Here is a 26,802-nt window from a genome sequence, read left to right on the forward strand (position 1 = left end):
AGTAAAAGGTATAATTACTAGGGATGCCTAATGTTACACACCCTTCAATTGCTTACCCAAGACCACAGAGGTTGGTGCTCCCGTTCAGTGAAAACTACACCGGCCAAGGGCCATAGAGTTCGGAAAAGTGGGTTGGAGTGCTTTCTGGCTGGGTGGCAACCCTAGTTATCTCTGACCTCTTGGTTGTTTCTCTTCCAATGGCCTCCTTTACCCGGTCACTGAGATTTTGTGGATGGTATTATATATCATGGATGTGACATATTATTTTCATTTAAAGGGCTCTTGCACACGTGGAGATTAGTCACCCGAAAATGTAAATCGCCGGTGGGATGGCATACGCGGCGGTGCAATTTCAGTGAAATCACAGAAGTTTCCTCTCAAGGCAACCTCCGCGATTTCACTGAAATCGCGCCGCCGTGTATGCCATCCCAACTTCAGATTTTCATTTGAAAATAATTTTGAAAAGAAGTACTTTTTTCATTATGAGTTTGATAGTATGGATTATCTTGTGTAGATCAGTGACATAAAATTCAAGTTAAAAAATTTAAGGGAGTGAATACTTAATCAAGGCAATATAATACCGAAAATGAAAATAGAAAAAAATCACCAAAGTAAATACAAGCATGGACATGCTCTTTTTTCAGTAATTAAAAGGACACCCCCCTCAAATAAACATGGATGAATACAGTCTCCCACAGTATTTTGGCAACTCTGCTGTATTATGTGGCAAATAAACATATAAATAGTTACAACACCACTTTACATGTGGTTGCTGCTGTAAAATTAGAACAGAGAAATTGTCAGATCTATAAATTCCATATTTAATTTCCCACTTTTAAATGCTAAACACAGATACTTCATGTCAGTATTATCCTGCTGTCAGTTGTTTTACCAGGGCAAAGTAAACAAAGCCTTTGCTCCTAAGTCTAGGTAGCTAGAAAATGAATTGTAAACATTTGCTTAAAAGCAAACCTGACCCTATAGCTTTGTCTATGGCTTTCACACATGTGTATAAGGCAAAAGCCTTTCTTATCGCACTGAACTGAAAAATTCATGCATATTAAAATGATTATTTCACTTCTCGATTTACTGACCCTGACCTATTTACTTCTTTCATCTGTAAACACTGCAGAGGCACATGTTGCCCCAAGAAGACCTTCAACCATCAAATGCTTAATTTATAGAATAATTATGCTGTACTTTCATATATTTCATATAATAGCTATACTTACATCAGAACTTACAATGTATACACATTTTGCGCAAGCTCAAACAGGGTCTGTATCGGTGGTGAGACCCAAAGCATTTTTTATTGAACGGAAGATGGCTCCTTGGTACGCTGCTGCGCTACTCTGCTTTTATAAAAGGGGGCCTTTATACCTGGGGGGGGTGTAGTTAAATTGAACTCTTGAATGATTTCAAGGAATTCTGTCATGTTCCTATTTTTAAGCAAATCACTCCTGTAATAAAACTAATTTTCAAAATAGTTTTCCAATTAGGAAAACCAGGCAGGACTCTCCAAGATTGACACCCCAATAGTCCAATCGCGTTTCACAGCCTCAACCTCCTTGACCAACGTGGCCCCTCCACCCGGAATTCTCTGGCAAGAGAGGTGGCAACCCTACTTGGAACACGAACTCTGGGACAGTGTGTTAATGAACTTTGTTATGCACCATGCGATGCTTTATGGACTGTTTCAGGGTACCAACGTGGAAGAGGCATTTCTTGAAGCCTGGTACTTTATAAACTGTGAATGATGTTTTGTGGTTTTCCAGAAATTGCCTTATTCTGAGGAGGGAAAGGATATCCATTCAGTATTGTAGAATTGTATCACTGAAAAGAGTTGCAAACATGTCTTGTTTTTCTATATTTTATATAAAAAATGGGAAAAACTGCCCATACTGCCTACCATTCACTTTAAAAGGCATTGATGGACAGGAACTTTGTTGCCCTTGCACCCTGCAGGCAACAGAGTACTTGAAAATACCACCCATGTCAACTGCAGTAAAACCAACTGCAAAAATGCATTTATTCAATAATAAATGCATTTTTGTTCAATAATGCAAGGTTAGTTTTACCAGCCGTAATTCAAATATTGAGCAATTTAGAGGTATTTTGTGTGCTTTGTTGCCCATCAGGAGTGTAATTTTCTGTGGGCATCTAAGTGCTCTATCTGCCATTTCTAAAAAGAGCTACAGCACATTGGGATTTGTCAATGCTGTCAGGGAAAACCAGTGCTAGTTAAAAGAGCCCTGTCTGCCAGTCACAGATTCTGATAATATGAAATGCATTGCGAATGATGCACACAGGAAGGTCTACCCTTAGGCTAATGTCCCATGGGGAGATTTAGTCGCTGCAATGTTTAAAAAGCATGTTCCAGCGACAAGTCACACTTTTTTTCTCTACATAGAGAAGAATATTAATCGCCAGTACCTTAACCAACCGTACTACTTCAAATCGCTTATTGCTCTGAATCACTAGGAGACCCTTTTTCAAGCGATTTTACAAAGTAAGCATTGTCATTCAAACCTACTGGAATCGCTGAAAGTAAAACCCACTGGGCGGGAAGTCGCTGCGATTTCCCCATTGCACTGAATGTAATTTCTAATTGTGGGCAGGGAATATGATACCTGGATTTGTGGGAAATAGAATTGCTCTGTTGTTGAAATCTCTAGTAATCGCTTGTTAAAAAAAGACTAGCGACTTGTCACTGGAACTCACTTTTTAAAAATCGCAGCAACAAAATCTCCCTGTGGGACATTAGCCTTAACTGCTTAATGTTTATCACTCAGGGGGGGGTTTATTTACTGTTTTCAGGAGTGGTATTTTAGCTGTTTTGATTATGGGCAGACAAAAACCCTGGTGTTCCACAGCCATAATTGAAACTGCTCCTACAAGTGGTTATTGAAATGCTTTAATATGATTTTGAGGGGACAATACCCACCTGTACCCATCAGTGTGAGACAGTTTTAATTTGCATTATTAGGAAATTTCAGGGGTGGCTTTAGGTGTTTCTCTGTTAAATAAAATACCCTGTTTACTGTGACTAAAAACAATTGGTTTGAGAATAAAACTAATAAAAAAATTAATTGGTTTGAGAAAGAAGCCTAGAAGTAGAATCAATTATTTGCAATGTACACAGTGCATCATATTATTAAAAACTACACATAAAAACCATGACAGTATACCTTTAAGGCTGTCAGGCTGTCTGTTATTTTAGCAATTTGAATACTATAAATATAAGGGTTGACTGATGGTGCTATTTTGTGTCTACTAAGGAGCCACTGTAAAGCTGTCAGTAGAGCACAAAGCATAACAAGCTATGAGGCTCAGCTGTATAATACAGATGGCACTACTACAAGAGTTCTCCAACAACGTTATTCGCTTGCCTATTTCATTTTATTGCTGGAGTTCACCTGAAAACTCACAAGTCTGGCAAAAAGAAAAAGGCATCGGATAAAACTCAATGATTACATATAATGCCATCTGCATCTATATTATTGAAGCCTGTCTTCTTGCCCTGTTGCCTATAACTTGAGATTCATACCGGTACATTTTTACAAGCAACCAACTGCTTCACATTAGTTAATATCTTCAGAGCACAAACTTACAATTGAACGCATAGGGAACAACCAAATGGTCTATATTGACATAATGCCACTACAAATGTAATATACAGTAGATTAATATATGTTGATGTTGGAAGCAAAGTGTATTGCTATATAAGCATATGCAATTTGAGACCAAACAATCTCCTATACCTATAAATTACAGATGCATTTTAGTTAAAATTCAATAAGTAATTGTTCCTCAGCATTTCTAATAATCTTTAAAACACATACAAATGTCCACAATCAGGCCTAGAGGTATAGTGTATCCAAAACTCTCAAGGGCTCACTAAGCATCTTAAGTTGTAAAGAGATCAGACCATCTTTTCTAGCATGATCCAATTAACCTTTAGTTAAGAGTGTTCTGGATTAGCAAAACCATTTAAGCATTTGCCTTCCTTCCAAGAATACAGCCAAGAAGATTAAATTTGCACTATTAAAATATCTACTGTTGATATTAAATCTTGTATTTAAACAGACATTAACATCAATATTTGAAAGCCAATGATAATCAACATGTACCTACCATTAGGGCTGTGACACACGGGGAGATTAGTTGCCGCGCGACAAATCTCCCTTGTCGCGGGCGACTAATCTCCCCGAAAATGCCATCCCAACGGCTAGAATGTAAATCATCGGTGGGATGGCATACGCGGCACTGCTCTCAAGGCAACTTCCGCGGCTCCGAATATGCCATTCCACCGGCGATTTACATTCTAGCCGGTGGGATCGCATTTTCGGGGAGATTTGTCGCGCGGCGACTAATTCTCCCCGTGTGTCACAGCCCTTAAAATCAAGTGACAGATTTTGAGATTAGCAACAAATATCTTGAACAAAGTAATGTTATGACTAGTCCACATACCAGGTTATAGCTACGGTCAAATATGAACACAGATGAGTGAATATTTGAGGTTTATTTAAGCAGCATCAATAAATGTATACAATAGACCCTGGAAAAAAAAAGTCTTTGTGTGTTGAAACACTATATTATAGTAATTTGTTTAGTGTGCACGCTTATCTTAGTAGAGTAAAGGCGAAGACACACGGGGCAATTAGTCGCAGTAGCGGCTACTTCTCGCCCATAGAACTTCATTGCGTCGCCGCAACAAATCGCGCACGCAATTTGGGCACGTAGTTGCAACGACTAATTGCCCCGTGTGTCTTCGCCCTAAAATAATTCCCAACACCTGCCATATATTCTATATTTGCACATTTCTTTACTTGCCATAAGAAAAATGACGAAACAATATACTACCTAGAGACTGGCTACTAGAGCTTGAGCAAACTTACATGCTACTATTTTACTATGTATAGAATACTAATGATAAACTGAACACTTTTTTTTTATTATTATTTATTATTTATCTGTTTTCAAGAAACTTTAAGGGTGGTGCCATACCAGAATCCTCCCCTACACTCCTAATGGCTTTCTGATGTGCCTGCACCTAGAGCCACTGCATCAGCCCAGGTCCGGGCACAAAGAGAGGATTTTGGCACCAATTTACATACTTAAGCATATCTGTGGCAAAATTTACTCTGTGTGTCTGGGCCAATGAAGTGGCTCTGGGTGCAGGTACATACGAAAGCTGTTTAAGAGTGTAGGGGTGGATTCTTGGCTTGCAGATAAATGCCAGCTGAGAATCTGCCTGGTGTGGCACTAGCCTAACCTGCTGTCCTTCTTCAGCTGTATAAAGAATTCCCAGCATGCCAATAACTAATAAGGGTCTATTGGATAAATTGCTACAATATTACTATGAAGTGATTGAACAGATGTATTTTTTGTATATTACTATTCCACAAATTTCTGAAAAATATATCTTCTGAAACATGCAATGCCTTGATATATACGAATAACAGAGAACTGTTCCAATTGTGGTTTTGCATTTAATCTTTTAATCTTTGTGACACTACACTAAATAGCTTCTTGAAGAGCTGAAACTGGATTTATGTTACTTAAAAACTGCTAACTTCTGCATACAGAATTTTCCACCCTATGCATCACACACTGGCATTCTGGTTACCTTGATTTGAAATGTTGAGGTAGTGATTTTCTTCTGTTTCTTAACTAATAAGCAGAAATGCAAGACAGCCCTTAGCATGGTCAGCACAAGCTGTGAACAAGGTTAATTCACCAGACAAAGTGCAAGACTGAGTTAAGGCCTTACATCTATACATTACTTCTCTTGCTATCCATCACCACACATCAAGACACGGTTATGAAAACGTTGGAGCTTCTCTTCTTTATAAAAAATATGTTTAAAGAAATAATTGTCTCAAAGGGAAAATATGATCTAAATCAATTCAGTGTTGTATTTAGGTCTTGTGCTGCCTTAAGCAGTCACTTTCACCTGATGATTTGCATGTGCACATACAGCTCATCTGTTTCATGCCTGCACTGACCACATGACAGACAGATTACCCCTCACCCCTCCGTCCAAGTTGCTGTCAACCCCCACGATTATCATGGGGGTTACCCGTTTTAAAGGTCCATCCCCCGGTCTCCCAACATGTAAAGAAATTCCCCCGAAATGTCAGACCAGTGATTCCCAACCAGGGGTTTGTGAGCATCATGTTGCTCACCACCTCCTTTGATGTTGCTCCCAGTGGCCTCAAAGTAGGTCTTCATTCTTGAATTTCTAACTTGGAGGCACATTATGGAGGCATAAAGACCATGGGCACTCCTGTAGTCTGACCAACAACATGGGGGCTACAAAATAGGGATTCCAGGATTCGGTTCAGTATTAGGCCAGGATTCTACCGTTCTCGGCAGGGTTTGGATTCAGCCGAATCCACGGTCCTGGTGCTTTTACACCTTCCAGATCCTAATTAGCAGTGCCTAATCCTAATAAAGTTTGTTTTTTTTTTACACTAAAGGAAAAGGAAAGGCTAATAAAGAGTTAATCTCAAGCTGCAGGCATACCTTCAGTTCTCTCAATAGTACCCTTAAGTCTCCCCACATTTCTCCCATTCAGATGATCAGAAGCCTCACAGAAAAAAACCTGCTGAGCTGTGTAAAGAAAGTTCCCATAATGCCTCTCTCCTGCACCAAGACCCAGACCAGTATGCATGCTCAGTTAGTAAGACTATGAGGAAGCGTCCTGCTGATTGGCTCAGATCCACATTCCTAAGGGGGGGGGGAGTGAGTTCTTAGCATTCTTGAGGGAGGGGGGAGCAGGAGAGGGGAGAGAGGAGAGAGCTGCATGTCTCTGGCACAGAAAACCAGAGACAACAAATCTTTTCATAGAGGACTCAATGCAGCCCTTCTGTGAGTGCTTATGGCTATATTTACATAGAACTTTTTTGATAACGCGTATTTAGATTTTACCTTTCCTTCTCCTTTAAACCCACACATACCAGAAAACAGATTATGAGCACATTAACAGCAAAGAGTTGGTTACTATGAACATTACAATAGCAGCCTGCTTTCCTTTATGTTTCTACAACATTTTGATTTTTCACTATTCTCCATTTCCACCAGTTAAGCAAGAGAGATGCAAGATGAAGTAAAACAAAGGGGGCGCAAAGTGGTTTTGGGGGTCTTTAACAAAAAGTCGGACATAAGTTCATTCCCACCCACCACTGACGTTCAGGCAGGAGCATTTTATTTCAGCCCAAAACTACTCCAGTATGCACTTATCCGCAGGCTTAGAATCCACCCCGTATGGCACTATCCTTAATTTCCACTTTAGGTAAGAGAGCAAATGTAAGTTAACAGTAAATTAATTACTCCTAATACACATTTGTTAACTCTATTAGGAAAACATTTCGGTTCTCCTACACACTCTGCTTCACACTAAAACCATTTATCTGGTTATCTATTCTTTCAAAAATATATTTGGTCATTTTAAATTCATACTAAGATTTAACACCGTCCAGTAAAAGGATTCTGTGCAAAATGGTTAATAGTTTATAGGCCAGATTATATCTGGGCACAAGATTAACAGCTTTACTCCGCTGCTAACTACACACTGCATAGCAAAAGGGGATTATTAGACAGGCCTGCAGCAATGTCTTGTTCTACCAGTACCATAGAGGTTGTAAAACTGCCAGATTAACAGATAATATGTAAAGCCTTTAATCAAAAGTATTATAAACAATTGCGTTCAAAGCTATAAAAATTAATATAAAAACAATGATAAATTCTGGAGTTCTAATGTTACATCATAACCAATGGCAACTATTTTGGAAATTATTTTCCTTTGAACTGGTCTAAAAGGAATTTATGTTTGTTATCTTAAATACGGGTATGGGATCCCTAATCCAGAAAGTTCCAAACCATGGGAAGGCAATTTCCCAGGGTTTTAAGCACATAAATCAGATTTATTTTTTTTTAATAATTTCCTTTTTTACTGTAAAAAACAGTACCTAGAACTTGATCCTAACTTGATCCTTAAAGGAACAGTAACACCAAAAAATGAAAGTGTATAAAAGTAACTAAAATATAATGTGCTGCTGCCCTGCACTGGTAAAAGTTGTGTGTTTGCTTCAGAAAGTCTACTATAATTTATATAAATAAACTGCTATGTAGCCATGGAGGCAGCCATTCAAAGGAGAAAAGGCACAGGCACATAGCAGATAACAGATAAGCTCTGTAGAATACAATAGTGTTTTATCTGTTATCTGCTATGTAACCTGTGCCTTTTCTCCTTTTTTCCAGCTTGAATGGCTGCCCCCGTGGCTACACAGCAGCTTATTATATAAATTATAGTAGTGTTACTGTAGCAAACACACCAGTTTTACCAGTGCAGGGCAACAGTGCATTATATTTTTATTACTTTAACGCTCTTTCATTTTTTGGTGTTACTGTTCCTTTAAATCTAAATGGTTTTTTTTTTATTAGACAAGATATAGTGATCCAAATTACAGAAAAGTTTCCTCATCAGGAAAACCCTAGCACTTCACAAATAGACCTAAGCACTGCACAAATAGAGCCTAAGCCTGTATATCTTATTTCTAGGTTTCATTTTTATTAATTAAATGTCTACTTGCAGCAACTTGGTTATATATAATTCAAAACTTGTAACTAACATCTGCCTGCTCTCACCAGCAACAGAGTAGGTCTAACATTCAAAGTTTAGACATATAAATCAATTATCCATTTTATTTTTGTGGATGAGATAATTGATCATGCTTCGCAACAATGATTAGAGGTAACATGGAAAGTGATTGCTAAAGGTAACAAAATCATCTAACCTATTAGCATAGCTTACAAGACCCTGTCAAATTTCACTATTAACATTTTCTAATTGGATTTCCAATATAAAGGAGGGTTGCACATACATTTAATATCTTCCTCCCTACAATACTACATAAAAAAAAGGGGTTGGATTTTATACTCTGGTTATGTCGCTTGCTGCAATTAGCTTTCTACTATAAATTAAAGTACATATAGCAGCTAGTATATAAGTAGGTTGAGTGCAAGGCAAAGGTTGTTTAGATAAATTCTTTATCATCACCTATTATACCCTTCTTGCCAGAAAGCCATCCATCACAGTGTAGATCCTCACACTATAGATCCTTGAACCCTGTTTTTCCATCTCTTGCATTATTCCTTATTGCACAGCTTAGAAATTCTGTACAAATCCTCATTGCCTTTAAACCAACTACAGGTATAGGACCCATTATCCAGAATGCTCAGGACCAAGGCTATTCCGGATAAGGTAATTTGGATCTTCAAATCTTAAGTCTACTAAAAATTCACTAAAACATTAAACTCAATAGGATGGTTTTGCATCCAAAAAGGATTAATTATATCTTAGTTGGGATCAATTAAGAGGTACTGTTTTATTACTACAGAGAAAAAGGAAATCAGTTTTCAAATTGAACCATTTGATTAAAATGGAGTCTATGGGAGACAGGCTTTCTGTAATTCTGAGCTTTCTGAATAATGGGTTTCCGGATAACAGATCCCATCCCTGTAGTAGTAATTGATTTCTTTTTACCACATTACATGTTAGTAGACCACACATTATAAGGAAAGCTATCAGCAGCTGATAAGGACACTGCTAATTGTATTTTAATAATACAGCAAAAAAATGACATGTTCTTTGGAAAATAGAACATGAAAGCATATAAAAGTGACAACTATAAAACTCTGGCAATGTACAATCTGGTTGCACTTATATGGTAAATGTATATGAACTATAACATTGTTTTCTATGGCCTTAAGACGGAAAATGAAGCCAGGTCAAGCTTTTCATACAGGTCATAAATTCAGAAATGACTTGTTGTTGTATTACTTATGTTACCCAATATCAATAATTAGGTAATGGCAACTGCCTATCTTATTTGATAATTATCCATACCATTCATGTTATTTAGTTTTGAGGAATTATAGTGACTATTGAACTGATCTGACTAATAGTGTCAAAGGGTCTTTCACTATCAAATCATAGTTTTTACTACCGCCATTATTTATTGTTGTTAATTAGTTGTTAGTTAGTGCTCCTCCTTTATCTGGATACTTATCCATACAGTTTGTATTATGTCTTTCTGTTCTTGGATGCACTATGTGCACTTTATATTCAATTTTTTTATATCTATTTACATAATGCACCGAAGTACTTTAAAGGCATTATTATCAAATTCTACTATTTAGGTCCCAGAGGGATCTGCATTAGTGTTTCTGTAGCTACTGCATTTGTACTTGCATGTTAAATAGCAGAACTCCTGTCCCATTAAAGATTATTTTAAAACATATAAAAAAAACTTGAAATGCACAAGAGCTGTCAGTACTCTTCTTGCTTCTGCCCTTCAACAAATGGTTGGCTCCAAAACTTCTCAAAAGTCATTTAAAAAATTTAATCAAACTAGAAGGTGTTTATTATTTAGTCTGTGAGCTTTTAAAGATTCCCTCTACCGCCTAAGTAATTAACCCAAGCCCTTTGTGTTGCTACAGAAAGACTGAACAGAAGAACAGAAACAGCTCACACTTATATGGAATTAGCTCCTTGTTAAAGAATTATTATTTTGTGATTAAACACATCCCTTTTTGTTTGTATTCAAAAGTAGCAAGTCTTAACATCACCCCACCCCAAGTAATAAATAACAATAGGATAACAGGATTTAGCAAAAGAAATATAACATAAGGACAGTTACTGACAAACAGCAAGTTACAAACACTTTAAGTTCAGGATATCACACCCACCTCCCTTGGGAGAAGGTACTACATTGTGACGTTCAATCTAAAACGAGATCCCTTATAAAAGAACAAAGCACATCTACCATTGTCAGCCCAGCTTCTGTGACCAGTGATGACAATTTCTTTGTATCGGAATCATTCTCTCTGCTTATTAGAAAGTGCGTGTGGTATGAAAAAAAAAAACTATTCATATGTTCCCAAGCTTCTTTGCAATGTCTCATTATGCTGAGCTGTGGGCTTTTGAGACCATTAGTGTATTGTACTGATGATTAGACTGGAGATGTGCCTAGCATAAGGGTGAATCAGTCATAGGTTCACTGGAGTCTCCTGTGCTTAGAATCAGAAATATTCATATTTAGAAGAAAGTTTATCCTAAAGTGCCAAAAATAACAAGAAAACTAACAAAGAGATAGATCCAGAGGTTATATTATAATGTTCAAAAGAAAAAAATCAAGTACCAAGTTGAGAGCAAGATCTTGTCTTAAACCAATGTTAATATCAAATTATTCTTGAAAAATAACTTCAGTAAAATAAATGTTCTCATTGAACTGTTAAGTCCTTAGTGGGTTTGATGTTGAGGAGCTAACAAAGGCAAAATTAATGAGAGTGAAATGAGATATTTCAACCTCTGCTGACTTTTTTTTTTAACTTTTTTTTTTAATACAAAAAAAAAGTAATAAGAAAAACAAAAATTATAACCTTTTCATTCCCAAAGCTTTTAAAAATCCAGAAAATAAAAACTCAATAGAATGGTATCAATAGAATGGTATGATTCTAATGAAATATGTAAAGGAATATTAAGAAGTGATGCAATGACTGGGGGAGAAAGGACAAAAGGACACATTTAAATAGGGACACTGTGATATTTTTTATTCCTTTGCATTTTCCTTAAGGAATGATGTTTATGGAGTACTTTTTATTTTTACCTTGCAAATAAATCAATCTTTCCACTATTTAAATGTTTATTCTTGAACCAAAAATGTATTTTATTTTAGTTGATTCTGAGCATTCAGATGTGCTACTGTTTTTCCTACTCAATGTACTGTCAAATACAACCCAAGTTGCATAACAGAAAACAGGGTTTGCCCTTCTTGGGTGATATTATTATGTCTACCACTAAGGAATTACCATTACAGCGTTTAGCAATGCGAATTATTTCTGAATTTGTTTTGATTGCTACAATGACAAAATCTTCTCCAGCCTTCAGGAAATCTGCTTTTTGGGAGTGTCAAAAATCATTGCCTTTCATTGTATTTAGTAAATCTGGGGCTAAAGTTTCCACTGCTTCTCACTGTACTTAATGTACAGTCATGGCCAAAATTGTTGGCACCCCAGAAATTTTTCCAGCAAATCAAGTATTTCTCACAGAAAAGTATTGCAGTAACACATGTTTTGCTATACACATGTTTTGCTATACACATGTTTATTCTCTTTGTGTGTATTGGATAAGAACAAAAAAGGGAGGAAAAAAAGCAAATTGGACATAATGTCACACAAAACTCCAAAAATGGGCTGGACAAAATTATTGGCACCCTTTCAAAATTGAGGATAAATAAGATTGTTTCAAACATGTGATGCTCCTTTAAACTCACCTGGGGCAAGTAACAGGTGTAGGCAATATAAAAATCACACCTGAAAGCAGATAAAAAGAGAGAAGTTCACTTAGTCTTTGCATTGTGTGTCTGTGTGTGCCACACTAAGCATGGGCAACAGAAAGAGGAGAAGAGAACTGTCTGTGGACTTGAGAACCAGAATTGTGGAAAAATATCAGCAATCTGATAGGTTACAAGTCCATCTCCAGAGATCTAGATTTGCCTTTGTCCACAGTGCGCAACATTATCAAGAAGTTTGCAACCCATGGCACTGTAGCTAATCTTCCTGGGCGTGGACGGAAGAGAAAAATTGATGAAAGGTTACAACGCAGGATAGTCTGGATGGTGGATAAGCAGCCCCAAACAGGTTCCAAAGAAATTCAAGCTGTCCTGCAGGCTCAGGGAGCATCAGTGACAGCGCCAACTATCCATCTGCACTTGTATGGCCACCTAAGGGCTCTGGTACACAAGGAGATTAGTCACCCGCGACAAATCTCCCTTGTTGCGGGTGACTAATCTCCCCGATATGACATCCCACTGGTGAAAATGTAAATCGCGATTTACATTTTCGCCGGTGGGATGTCATACCGTGTGCCAGAGCCTTTAAAGGAACAGTAACACCAAAAAATTAAAGTGTATAAAAGTGATAACAATATAATGTACTGTACTGCTACAACTGGTGTGTTTGCCTCAGAAAGACTACTATAGTTGATATAAGTTACCTGCTGTGTAGCCATGGGGGCAGCCATTCAAAGGAGAAAAGGCACAGGTTACTTAGTAGATAACAGATAAACCCCCATTATTTGGGGCTTATCTACTAGTTATCTGCTATGTAACCTGTGCCTTTTCTCCTTTTTTGCAGCTTGAATGGCTGCCCCCATGGCTACACAGCAGCTTATTTATATTGTAGCTTTTTTGTAGCAAAAACAAAATTTTTTTGCAGAGCAACAGCACATTATATTTTAATTACTTTAAAACCCTTTAATTTTTTGATGTTACTGTTCCATTAAGCCAACTGAGGCACTATTCATTCATGCAGTGGAATACTTTGGCAAAAGTGTCAGGGAGCTGTTATCTCATTTCCTGCCTATTGTTCTGCTAATCGGCTGCTGGGGGAGAAAGGAAGATATCACTATAATGTGCAGTGCAACAGTAATAGTAGACTGAAGTTCATCAGAGCACAAGTCACATGGATGTGAGCAGTAAATATCACCCACTAATTGGATGCTGTGGTTGCCTGTAGGAGGGATGAAATAAGAGCAATTGTGCAGGAAAAAAATTACTTTATATTAATAAACATAACACAGTTTAACATAAAGTATTACAAACGACTGCCTTCTAAACCAAGGTCTATTGGTCTTAGTGAAGTCATTTGCACATTGATAGGAAACTGGCTGCATATTCAGGTACAGAGGGTGGTTGTTAATGGTACATTCTCTACTTGGAGTAAGGTTCTCAGTGGGGTCCCTCAAGGTTCTGTACGCTTTAGTTTAACTTGCAGGAGGGTATTATAAGTAATCAGTGTTTGCAAATGATACAAAACTCTGCAGCCAAGTCAAATCTATCCAGGACGTGGCATCCTTGCAGCAGGATCTTGACTAACTGGCAATCTGGATGGCTAAGTGGCAAATGAGATTTAATGTGGGTAAATGTAATGTCATGCACTTTGGATGTAGAAATATGCAAGCCACTTATACCCTTAATAGGGCCACACTTGGCAAATCCACAATGGAAAAGGATCTTGAAGTCTTTGTAGATAATAAACTTGGCTGTGGCAAGCAATACCAAGCAGCAGCTGCAAGGGCAAACAAGGTTTTGAGCTGTATTAAAGGAGAAAGAAAGGTAAAAACTAAGTAATCTTTATCAGAAAGGTCTATGTAAATACAGCCATAAGCACTCACAGAAACGCTGCACTGGGTTCTCTGTCAAAAGATTTGTTGTGTCTGTTTTCCTCTGACAGAGACACACAGTTCTCTCCTCTCTCCTGCTCCCCGCTCCCTCAGGAATGCTAAGAACTCACCACCCCCCTTAGGAATGTGGATCTGAGCCAATCAGCAGGAAGCTTCCTCATAGTCTTTCAAACTGAGCATGTACACTGGTCTGGGTCTCGGTGCAGGAGTGAGACATTATAGGATATTTCTTCTAAAAAAATCCCATTTACATGGGTTTATCCTATAGGCTAAAGCTCACCCCTGGATATAGGATAAACCCATGAAAATGGGATTTTTTTTAGGAACCACAAGGATTTTGTTCCCAGAATCCCTTTGGTCTATTTGCATACGTATGAGGCGGTCTCCTCAACCCATCTGACTTGTTCGGGAACTTTCTTTACAGAGCTCAGCGTTTTTTTTCTTCCTGTTTGGCTTCTGATCATCTGAACAGGTGAAATATGGGGAGACTTAAGGGCACTATTGAGAGAACTGAAGGTATGCCTGCAGCTTGAGATTAACTCTTTATTAGCCTTTCCTTCTCCTTTAAAAGAGGCAAAGGTTCATGGGAGGAGAGGTTTATTCTTCCCCTTTACAGAGCACTGGTAAGGCCCCATCTAGAATATGCTATTCAGTTTTGGTCTCCAGTGCTTAAACAGGACATTACTGAATTAGAGAGGGTCCAGAGAAGGGCAACTAAGCTGGTAAAGGGTTTGGAAAGTCTCAGTTACAAAGAAAGACTGGCCACCTTAGGGTTGTTTACACTGTAGAAGAGGCACTTGAGGAGGAATAGGATAAGTATGTATAAATATTTAAGGGGATCACATATTAATCTCTCTAAAGCTTTATTTACCAGTAGGTCCTTCCAACTGACATGAGGGTACCCATTTCACCCATAAGATGCTGCCTATGGCTTGTATAAACGGAAGTATAATTATTAGGTCACCCCCATTAGGTCCCAAATAACATCGGGTGTATCTTGTATAGGTCAAAAACAGCATGTTTTACTCACATACTAGCCATGTATGTCCTCTTACCTAACTCATAACCTCCCTATGTCCCCTCATTGTGAACCCAAAAAGGGGTTGGCTTATTAGAAATTGCCTATCGCTGGGGTGGAAAAATGCTTTGGGTTAGTATAAGTGTCTACAGATTTTGTAATTGGAGGTACATCCCAATGACTAAGTAGGAAACCGGTGAGGTAATATGTATATTTTTTGGATTTCCTTTTGTTGGCATGCACTATATTTGTATGTCAGGGTGTAAGTTGATGTTGCTTGTGTCGCTCTTTCTTAAGCACACATACTAAATACAATTTTTTATATTGAAAACTTTATTGATTATGATTGTTTTCTTGTATTTTTATGGGTTACATTTTTGTATGAAATCTTTATGTTCAATATACCCATTTACTGCATTTATGTAGTTTATCACGACATCTTAATAACAACAATAAAATATACATAAGCTAGAGGAGCCTATTTTTGAGAACATATAGACAAAAATTTACATTGGATAATGGAAACAGGTAGTTTACCAAAATGATGGCCTTAATAATAAAAAAAACAAACCTCATGATTCTTATTCTCTGACAAAAATGTTCCTTAAGATGAAAAAAATGTATAAAAGAAAAAAATGATATCTGGGTCACAACAATGGTGCTTATGGACAAACTCTAGCCTACTGATTAGGCAATTATACAACAGAACAGAGGATTTTACACAATTATTAAATAAAATAAACAGTAGTTTTAGCCCTACCCTCTCCCATCTTCTGGAGCCCATGCCCAAAACAATATTAAAGTGCAGCCAGAGAAGGCAGTTTAATTTGCTACAGAAGGCAGTTTAATTTGCTACGGAAAAAAATAAACAAACAAGAAAATAATAAAATGAGCCCTGGGCATGCCCTGTCAGTTTGGCTTTATACAGAACTGCACTAATAAACTCTTGCCCCTGGGTCATCCCTGACATTGGGCAATACGCTGCCAACTCTGATTAATAGCAATTCATATCAATGGCCTCAAACTTTCTGTTAAAATTACCATCCTTACTCTGGATGTAGCAGGATGTCAGATTTAACGTGCCACTAAGATACAGGAGTCGTCACCAGAGTTAATCCTTAGCACAGCATTAATTCTGAAGAATATGAATTCCCCCAGGGGTTTACAGAAGTATATTTATTTCTATAAGCATGAATTATTTATTGGATTATCAAGACTAAAAATTAATTTGAAACAAAAGCCTTGTAACAAATTGTTGAGCTTATTTCCTTTATCAACAAAGTAACATATTGCCTTTTTCTTCCTAAATTACTGAACCATGATATTGAAATAGTCTGCATAACATCAGGAAACTATGGCATAACAGGCCATTACATGCAAAATCTGCATGAGACCAAGATCTGAAGTTTGTTTTGTCTCTTAAAAAAACAAAACAAAAAAAAACTGTAATCAATCTGTAGTTTTTTCCCAGCTAATTTTTTTTATACTATTTGGAGTTTTAACAGCATTAGGGTTTAACCATAAACAACCCCTGTTCCATGTACATTTAACTCATGCACATTGGTGTTTGGCTTTTTACTGCAACTGTGAGGCCACTTTAAAGGAGAAGGAAAGGCTAAGTCACTTGGGGGTGTTAAAATGTTAAGCACCCCCAAGTGACTTTTATCGCTTACCTCGGGCTGGTAGCCCTGTGAGGAGAAAACAGCACCAGCCCGGGGTACCTGGAGCGATGCGCTTCCTCCTTCTGGCTTTGTTTCGCTGCGACTACACAATAGGCACATGCGCAGTAGAGTGAAAAGCTGACTTCTCTGTTAAAGTTCGGCTTCTCACTCTACTGCGCGCGAGCGATACAGGAAGAAGAAAGCGCTACAGGTACCCCGGGCTAGTGCTGTTCTCTCTGAACAGGGGCACCAGCCCGGGGGAAAAGGTATGCGATTCAAGTCACTTGGGGGTGCCTAATATTTTGGCACCCCCAAGTGACTTTGCCTTTCCTTCTCCTTTAAGCTGCATGATTTCACTGCAAGCAATGACAAAGGGGAATCAAAAAATCCAACTAAAAATCGCACAGCCCCATATTTATTTAGGAATAAAACAAAAAGCACTAATGCACATAAACCTAAGGCAATGGGCAACATTTGCAGTTAGCGTAGTCGGCTATTCCTTTCTGGTTGGTCTTTTAATGGGGACAGGAAGAAAAGGACATAAGCCTGTTGTGACACACAGAGATAACAGACATTCTAAATACCAAGGCACTTACACAAGATTTTACCTTTTTTCATACTTTAATAATTGTCAAATGCAGAACACGGAAATATAAATTCAGGTAAAAAAAGGAACAGCCTGTCCAGAGTAATAAGGCTCTTATGCCATTAGCCAGAAAGGAGGTGATTATCTTAACAGAACAAGAGTGCTTGTGGAATGCAAGCTACAAACATCCACTGTTCATTGGACAGCAAGTATTCAAAAGGAGAGCACTATACAAAATAGGCCAGTATTTTAGTCAATCACACCAAATATCTTTAATTGTCTATTCGTGAGCTCAATGCCAAAAGGAAAAGTAGTTCTATACTAGAGTGTATATATAATGAACTAATGAACAAAGCTTCAAGCGTTATCCTTTCCTGGATAAAATGCTAACCTTCCTATCTCATTAAACTAACTTTCAGATAAAATATCACTTTTTAACACTCATTGCGGGGGAAAGGGGGGGGGGGCAAATATAAAGATCAGTTAAAAGGCAAAGTTATTTGTAAGATGGAGACAACTACAGCATGCTCTTAAATTTACAAAAAGTACACCAAGCTTAGAGAACTATTGATTCTTACCCCGAACAATAAGTTGAGCAAAATTAGAGACACCAGATCCTCTCTCTGACTGAGTTACACATCTGTAGAGATCTTCATCGGCTTTTGTCACCTCCCGTAACCTAAATGAGGCTGCAAACCTTCTGTGGTTGATGTTTTTAGTCTGGGCCACAGGAATATCCTCTCCATTGCGTCGCTGTGAAAATAAAGTTTTTACTTAGAAATTTTCTATATAGTGAATAATGTACCCCTACTGTACAACAAGTCGCTGAGGTGTTACATTACCATGTAAAGGCTTTTTTTACAATTGTTTTTTATAACGCACAAGTTTCAGTAAGCCATGTCACAGAAGTTACCAATTATAACCAATAGGATCACTAAGCAGGGTCCAGCTGGGGTGTGCAAGGCCCACCAGCACTGCTACTGCAAGTGCCCCCCCACACTGCCTCTGGGGCCCCTTTTGCTGCTTACTCGGCACAAGTTAGCAAATTATCAGACTCTGCTCTTATGTCAATCAGGGCTTGTAAGGCTGAACTTAAATGCTTGACTGACAGGAAGAATCTGGCCATGCAGATGAATGGTGTTGCCCACTTATTCCACAGCAACCACACAGGGTCAGACTTTATATTTTTTTTATCACAGTAGTGGCTTTTCCTTTCAAGTTCAGGTATGTGACTATACAATATCAATCTTAAACATGCTACAAAACTCTCCTTTACTCTTTTTTTTTTTTTTTAAAAATGGTTATTTAAACTCATTCCTCCTTACTTGATTATATATGTGTGGCCCTTGCGTGCGTGCCTGCCTGCTTGCATCATTCATCTGACTGTTTTATAGTTAACAATCTGTTCTATAGAACTCCATTGTTTGCTTACATGCACATACAAAAGAGCAATTGGTCAAAAATGGAAGGCAAATCCCCCGCCACACTGACTGGCCAGAAAACTTCAGGTGAAGATAAACTTTGTGAAAGACAAAGAAAAACAACAGTTTTTATATCAAAATCAAAAGAAAAAGAATTAGAGCTACATTTGCAAGATAACTTGTTTTTCTATACTATGGCATTACCAAATTTTTGAGCATTCTGAACAGGTCCTATCCATGTACAATGCTATAATGTTAAAAGCTGTATTAGAGGGAACTTAACTTAAATGTACCTTTAAATGGAAAACATGACTGTTGGTTTAAATTCCAACATTAGGTCACTACTCTGATAAAAATGTAGCCTTGCTTTCTGATTGTGTATTCCACTGAAGCAGACACTTAAAAATGAGGCTGTCAAAATGTATTACAAATGAGAAATTATTTCCTTGTCACCTGATCCAAGTATTTTATCAGCTGCTGCATAAATCAGTTTGTCCCTTGTTTAGTGCTGGCAATGCTTAATCTAAGCTTTGACCCTGAAATATTTGGTATAGAAGCCCAAGAGGAGCCAGTGTAACTCACTATTCAAGATATGTTTATTTGAACCGTATACGTGACTCAGTAAAATAAAGCCTGGCTTCTCCTTGTTTAGTTCATGTTTTTTAAACAAGGGCTTCAGTCAGGGACAGCACCAGAAAATATTGGCTCAGGTAGAGAAATCCTTTTTTAGGCTTATTTTACTGCAGATCAAAGAAATAAATCCCTGGTATTTCTATTCTCAAATCTGAACAGGCCCCTAAAGGTGGATTTGCACTGGTGCATCTCCAGTATTAATGACCATTTCGCTGTGGTTTATTGAAACTGCATTCTGCCCTGCAGGAAGCCTTTTTCATTAAAAAGATACCATAAAAAGGTTTACATTTGTGGATGGCAACAATAAAAGTAGCGTAGAGCTGTAAAGCTTATTTAGTGATGTGATGTTATGTTATGATCTGTATTTCCTGCACAGAGCAATATATCAAAGGTGCTTCTTCTCCAGTACAGTTTAGGTCTTCCATTTGAAGCTTCCATGGAAACGGAGTGTGCCCTGGTGAAGCACCCTGCTGCTTTCCCAAGCCAGTATATATATAAGCTGGCACTGGAAATTGGAGGTAAAGCTTGCTCTCTGACCCCAGAATGGTAATACCTTAGTTTTATATATACACATCACCTGAGCTTGCATTCATGCATGTGTGATTTTACTTTGTACTGCATCTTGCAGAAGAAATCTTAAAATTGCATGCCACTTAGGTTAATTTGCAATACTGTTATCATGGTAACTAACTGTGATGAAAACCATTAACTTCTGTTAACAGAATTCACTCAGTGAGGTCAAACTGATCTGACTAAAAGTACTAAAAGGATAAATATTAATATTACCAGGTATTTATGATGCACTAGTGTAAAGTATTCACCCAGTTTTCATGTTTATGGTCATAGAACACTGAATCAAAGATGATTCTTTTTCTTGTTTACATTGATAAAGACTTTGAGGAGGTTTCACTAGATTACATGAAAAAGCAGCATTGTTACATGAAAAAGATGCAACTATGGCAGCAATTACAGCATTGAGTCTGTGTGAACAGTTATACACACGCCAAGAAACAGCTGTGTGTGACAGCAGAAATATGGCAGAAATGTACATATGTACATATGGCAGAAATTAGATGGTGCCCCCTTTCTAAGCAAGCATCACCTGTCTTGTTTGTCATGTGAATACACCGTCACAAACAGGGAAGGCTCAAGTTTGATGCCTAGGGCAGCACCGTACCAAAAACAGCCTTGATATAGTTACTTGGAAGTTCTATTGTATCCACCCTCACTGATGCTATACAATCACGTTTTCACAGAGTTGCTTGTGGTGTTGTCTTGTCTTCATAGTGTAGGTTATGCTATGTTGGTGGTTGCCAGCTTTTCTTTTGGTTTGTACTGAAAGATGACATAAGGGGCAGGGCTTACAGGGGTGGAACCCTGGCATTTTGGAGACGGAGTCATGGTGTAATGGAGCTGGCTTATGCCATAAATGGGCACAGCTGGTTGTGATTTGTAATACAGTGATAATCACAAAAAAGTGGAGGCTTTGTGGCCAGCAATATCTTGCTTACCAACCCCTTGGATCTTGCTCTCTGTGCCCCCAAAGCAGGTAATTATTTTAGAATTCCTGACTTGGTGGCAAGTTTTGGTTGAATAAAAACAAGATTTACTACCAAATAAAGCCTCCTGTAAGCGGATAGTGTGCATACAGGCTGCCTAATAATAGCTAACCTTGCCCTTATTTGGCACCTCCATGAACTTTTATGATGCTTGTGTTGCTCTCCAAGTCTTTTTACATTGACTGTGGCTCATGTGTAAGAAAGGTTGGGGTCCCCTGGTCTAAAGCCTCACACACTGAATGCAGAAATTCTGTCCAGTTGATGTAGCAGCATATGATTGCTATAAAAAACCTTACAATATAAAATAGCTATAACTGGCAGAGATAGCAAGCATGAAACTTGTCTACAACGGCCTGTCTATACTTTCATGCATATGATCTCAGAGTGAAGAAAGGAAATAACACAAGTTCAAGAAATTATGTGCAGAGAGTTGAAGATGAACCTTGAGGTTGGCAAATAAATGCTAGCATGCCCGCAAAATAGTGTGTAACTTGCATCCTCCCCTAGTTGTGCCCCCAGCCCCTTCTAGTTAGGCCCCTGCATAATTGCTGTTCAGTCTCTATGCTGATATCCAGATAGCTGAAGAGCAAGCTCTGGCTGCAGTTCAAAGTCATGCTAGTCTGTATCGCTGGGGAAATTATGCTAAATTGCCATGTCTACTCTTTGGAACCAACTGGCTAGTGGATTTTGTCCCCTACAAGATGTGCAGTTAAGACTAATCGCTACTGCACTGCGTCAGACTGTGGAACAGAAGCAGGAATTTTAGCTTTAAATCTAGAGTCCAACTCCTGGGAACACTGCAGAATGGAGCTTGGGGTTGTTGCTCTACATCATGCTGCAGAGGACAAGGCATGTACAGAAAAAAAGACAGTGCCAAGTCATGGTCACTATTTTGCTCCTGTATGAATAGAACACATCCTGCTTCTTGAAGTTCTGATGATAAGCCTGAAAACAGAAGAGGCACTGACATACAGTGGTTATTAGCAAAGACATGTGAATGCACAGTACAAGATAATTCTATTACTACCCTATATCTGGAGAAAGAAGTCAGTGACCCCTTACCTCAGGAGAATATAAGGGGACCCATCACAGAGAGAAACAGCAACTTTACAGGTCATAATCTTAGAAACTGCAAATATACATTAGAAATATACTTAGAAATATACTTATATTTACATTATTTGGTACATCACTTGTATCTGTAGAGAAGTGGACCATTCATATAAATCCCACTACATTTTCTTAAAGCCTTTACAGAAAATATATGTCTAAATTAAGCATATGCATATCCTTGTACTAGACTGAATTCAGCCCTCTATTCAATAATAGAACGTGTTCCTGACCTGCCTGGACCAAGACAATAATACATATGCTGGCTGCCTTTCTTTTATTAACACTGCTTGCAATAATACATCAATGTCATTTATTTCATTGCTGTAATGGTGTCAGCTCCATTTCATGCACTGACTACTTGCACTACATTTTGATTGTTATAATATATAGCATGTAGAGATTCCTAAAAATCAATTTGTATCTGTGAAGTGCATTAAGGATGGTCACTAGTTGATCCCATTTAATTAAAGCTCACTAGATATTGATATGATGGTATTGTCCCTTTAACAAGTTTTGTGCCATTTAATTATGGTGCACCAGCCTACAGCATATCAGTAATTCCAAACATCACTTTCAATAAAGAACTTTAATTACGTTTAGTTAATATTTTAAAGGACATGATATTAATGCAAAATGCTCTAGGCCTAACAAGGATATGTATAGGCTTCTTAAATGATTTCAGTAAATGGAAGAATGAAAAATATAATAAAAGGACAGTAGTTGTAAATTATTTAAGTAGTGCTAGAAGCACAACACAGAGAAAATGATCAGTCCTAAAGAATGAATTAAATTTGGGAAAGGCGTTACCTTTACTCCAATCTCTATGGCCCTTTAAACCAATGACTATGCAGAATGCATTGTGTATTTGTATATAAAGACAATATATTTAAGCACCAGACAAACAATTAAATCAGTTGCAAATCATAGCTGTCAGCTTCTAAAAACTCCCTTCCAGGGCTGTTTTCCTGTTGAACTAGTGGGTCACATAAAAACTGCTCAAGATCTGGGAACCAATGGACTACAGCATCTGCTCTTTTTCAACTATGCATCTTTCTCCCCCAAGACATAAAGAAATGAGAATTATCAACACACTGTGGATTATCCCTTCTTGTGAAGTGTAAATAGCAAAACCTCTTGTGTTAGAAACTTCTTGACAGCATTTACACATTCATATAAAATCATCACTACTATTTAGGAATTCAGTGTTACATTCCTACATCTATATTACATTTTAGACAGCATCCTCCCCATGCCCTTGTAGTTTCTGCTGGAGGCTCCTCTGCTTCATGTTCTCAGTAAACCATGGTCCTCACGGTCACTTGTAGCTTCAGTCTTGGAGTAACATGTAGAAAATGTAAGGATGTAGGCCTTTCTTCTGGCAAGAAAATGTGAATACCTGTACTGCTACACTTGTAGCTCCCAAAGCATCCAATTAGATATAAAAATGCAGAGAAGAACAGATTTTTTTTTATGCACAAAATATATATATGTAAATCAACCATGTGGGGATTAGATAGGTTGGAGGGAGGTTCAAAGTTCACTCTGCAGAATATCCAATGCCTGTGTGGCCATACTAAGCAAATGGGGGAAAATTGCGACTCACATTTTGACAAAAAAAGAGGAGCCACTGAGCTGTAGAAAGTAAGAAATTGCTAGCGCTGTAGGTTATGTATTTTAAAGCCTGCAGACGTGGAGAAGAGAAAAAAAAACACTCTGGTATTACAATATAATGTTCTAGCATTCGAAACGATTGTATCACAGGAACTTGGCGATGTTTTTATCACATGCCTCCTTTTAGCCGGTGCTGTAACGAATCCCTAATACATAATGCCTACTTTCCATGCTTTACTTTACAGCATACTCTTATAACCCACATCTGTTGACTTTAAAGGAGTGGCTTAAGGCCACAACGTCACTTTACAGAGCCTATAATTACACTGTTTTTTTTTGTTGGTTTTTTTTTTCAGTCTGTAGTTTTGGACAATATCCCTGAGATCTTTCATCATTATTGTCTCAAATTTTGTTTCTTTCAATACATTATACTTTATTCTAGGTCCAAAATTATTTAAATTAGTTCTCAATTAATTTGTAAATCTTTTTTAAACTCATCACATAATTTAATTTCAACAGGTAGCGCAAGTACCTACAATTTGTAGGAATAATCATTAAATGTATAAATTATATTCTTCATACCATGTATAATCAAGACATCTTATTGTGCTGGTGACACAACTAGGTCATGCTTCCACTCCCACCGTTCTAAATCTTCTTTAAGGTTATGCGTTCTCAAAAGTGGCAAGACTTATTAAGATGGCAAAAATATAACATTTAAGGGCTTATAAAGGTAATAGTGGTGGAAAGAGATGTTCTATAGATTTCTAATCAGCACTCAATATTTTTTCTTGTCTGGTGTATTTTCACATTATTAATCAGATTTTGCATTTGCGAATGTCCGTTTCTCTCAGTACTGTGCTGTAAGGCCTGTCAACACTTCATCTCAGTTTTATATCAGTAAAAGCAAAATAATGCCAGCTTGTCACATGTGATTAGGAGCCAAATAGGTGGAAATTATACAAGGTTTTTATTTTTTTTTTATCTGTCTTTGCGATTCCATCCAGTACCATAGGTTTCATTCTGATCAATTAAATACAATGCAAGAAAGCTGTACTGAAAATTAAAATTGAAATAATCTGGTACAATGAACATCACTCCAACTATCCCTATAAATGTTTTCTAAAGTTAACAAACTTTCATACTCAAGCTGACTTCAGTTTAGATTTTAATTTCATAGCACTAATAGAAACAGTCAGTCAATCACACTATAATTTTTTTCTATCACACATTGTATTTCGATTAGCTCTATATTTAGTGATTAAAAGTTTATTTTGCAATAGTCCTAAAAGTACAGAATGCGAATAGTTACTTTGTCAACATGAAGAAATTTTTGCATTTTGCTTTCTAAAATGAATTCATCATTTTTTGTAAGGTTGAATAAGTAGTCATTCTGTATATGCAGCATTGTATGTAGAACCTTTAAACAAGAAATAATGTCAGAGCAAAACACACAAATGTAATAAAAAACTTTTATTCCTTAATTTTAAGATTACTTTGATTCTGTTTAGGCTCTTGTCTACAACTAGTTTGTGTCCACCCACTTTAATTGTAAAAACCTTATGCAATTCACAGCTGTCAAAATAAATATGTATTCCAGCTTGTTCCTTTGGCAGCTAGAGATTTCTCGTTTACTGAATAATCATATTTTAACTCATCCACTGGGAATGGCTCTGCTTAACAAAAATAAAGCAGAGTGCTCCTGTACAGCTTTTAGATATATGATACAATGCAGATTTAAGGCAGGCATTAGAGAAAGAATGCACAACTTGCTGAATGGCTTCATACAGTGTTAGTGAGAGCTATGCATTATATTTGACACTCTAGGAATCTTTTTCAAAAGCAATATATAGTATGCATGATTGTAGAGCTACAGAGAGCAGTAGCCCATTGTTTTGAAACTAGATGTCCACTTAGCTAAACAGGAAAACAAATCAGTGCAGCTACTGAAGAAATTGCTATGTTCTCTATTGCTTTACTTGAATAAAAGCAAGTTTTGAAAAAAAAGACATTCTGCCACTAATAGATTTGTTATTTGCTGATATTCACTAAACAATAGCCTTAATTTTCAACTACCTTAATTTCCATATTTGGCTGGTTGCCAACCATGCCCCTAACAACAACCAACAGTCAGAATACATGCCTCAAGATACATACATTAGAACTGGATTTGTAAATCTTTTGTGCAGATTATCTCAGGCTTGCATTCATGCTAAGTGGGTGAACCAGCAGAGTAGTACTTTAGGCACAGCCCTCAATGTAATAACTGCAATGCCAAACTATAATTTTACCACAAGTAAAGAAAGAAAAGGCAACAAACGGGTTCTGTTATTAGTCCCCACCTCTGATGAGGCACAAGTGTTCTGCTTTCAGGTTATCAAGGTTGCAAGAAGCATATATTGCTTATGTTCTTTACATTGGTGCCTTACTTCTATTTTTGATCGCATCTTCAAAATTAATCTGCATAACAACTTTAAAAGGAAGAAAAAAATTCCAGGTAAATGAATGTACACTGACTACATAAGATCTTACCTGAAGCCATAGTTTGTTGTTCACAGCATCTCTCCCAGTAGCAATACACTGAAATGTGGCATTCTGACCAGCATTAACCTCAACATCGCCAAGCCTCAGGAAGTGAGGGGATTTATCTATAAAGGGTTGAGCAAAGAATGTTGTATATAATCATAACATGATGTAACATATTAAGAAATAATACAGCTTTGCTTTAATAAACTGTTAAAAGTATAAGCTACTAAAGGAAAGTAAAGATGAATTTAAAATTTACCCCATAAGGGTTAACATCCATTTCCCCAGTACCACTGCCCCAAGGCCCCACTGAGTATGTGACAACATAAGATGGAGCTCAATTAAGTCACAAGCATGGTGGAAAAGTGCAAGTGCATAGTTATAACTGGCTGTCCAATGACAAAAAAAATTACCTCTCCTTTT

General features: G+C 37.5%; 1 protein-coding gene across 20 annotated transcripts in view; it reads right to left on the reverse strand.

Moving 5' to 3' along the window:
• ptprk (protein tyrosine phosphatase receptor type K) overlaps positions 1 to 26,802 on the reverse strand; it is a 272,356-nt gene that overhangs the window by 136,765 nt on the left and 108,789 nt on the right. For all 20 annotated transcript variants that reach the window (XM_031902319.1, XM_031902315.1, XM_031902316.1 and 17 more), the window contains exons 5-6: positions 26,386 to 26,501; positions 18,095 to 18,269 (exon numbers count right to left, since the gene is read on the reverse strand). In XM_031902319.1, the coding sequence (XP_031758179.1) occupies positions 18,095 to 18,269; positions 26,386 to 26,501 (291 nt within the window). The remainder of the gene's footprint in view (positions 1 to 18,094; positions 18,270 to 26,385; positions 26,502 to 26,802) is intronic.

Source organism: Xenopus tropicalis, chromosome 5 (assembly GCF_000004195.4).
Source record: "Xenopus tropicalis strain Nigerian chromosome 5, UCB_Xtro_10.0, whole genome shotgun sequence".
In the NCBI taxonomy this organism is placed as follows: domain Eukaryota; kingdom Metazoa; phylum Chordata; class Amphibia; order Anura; family Pipidae; genus Xenopus; species Xenopus tropicalis.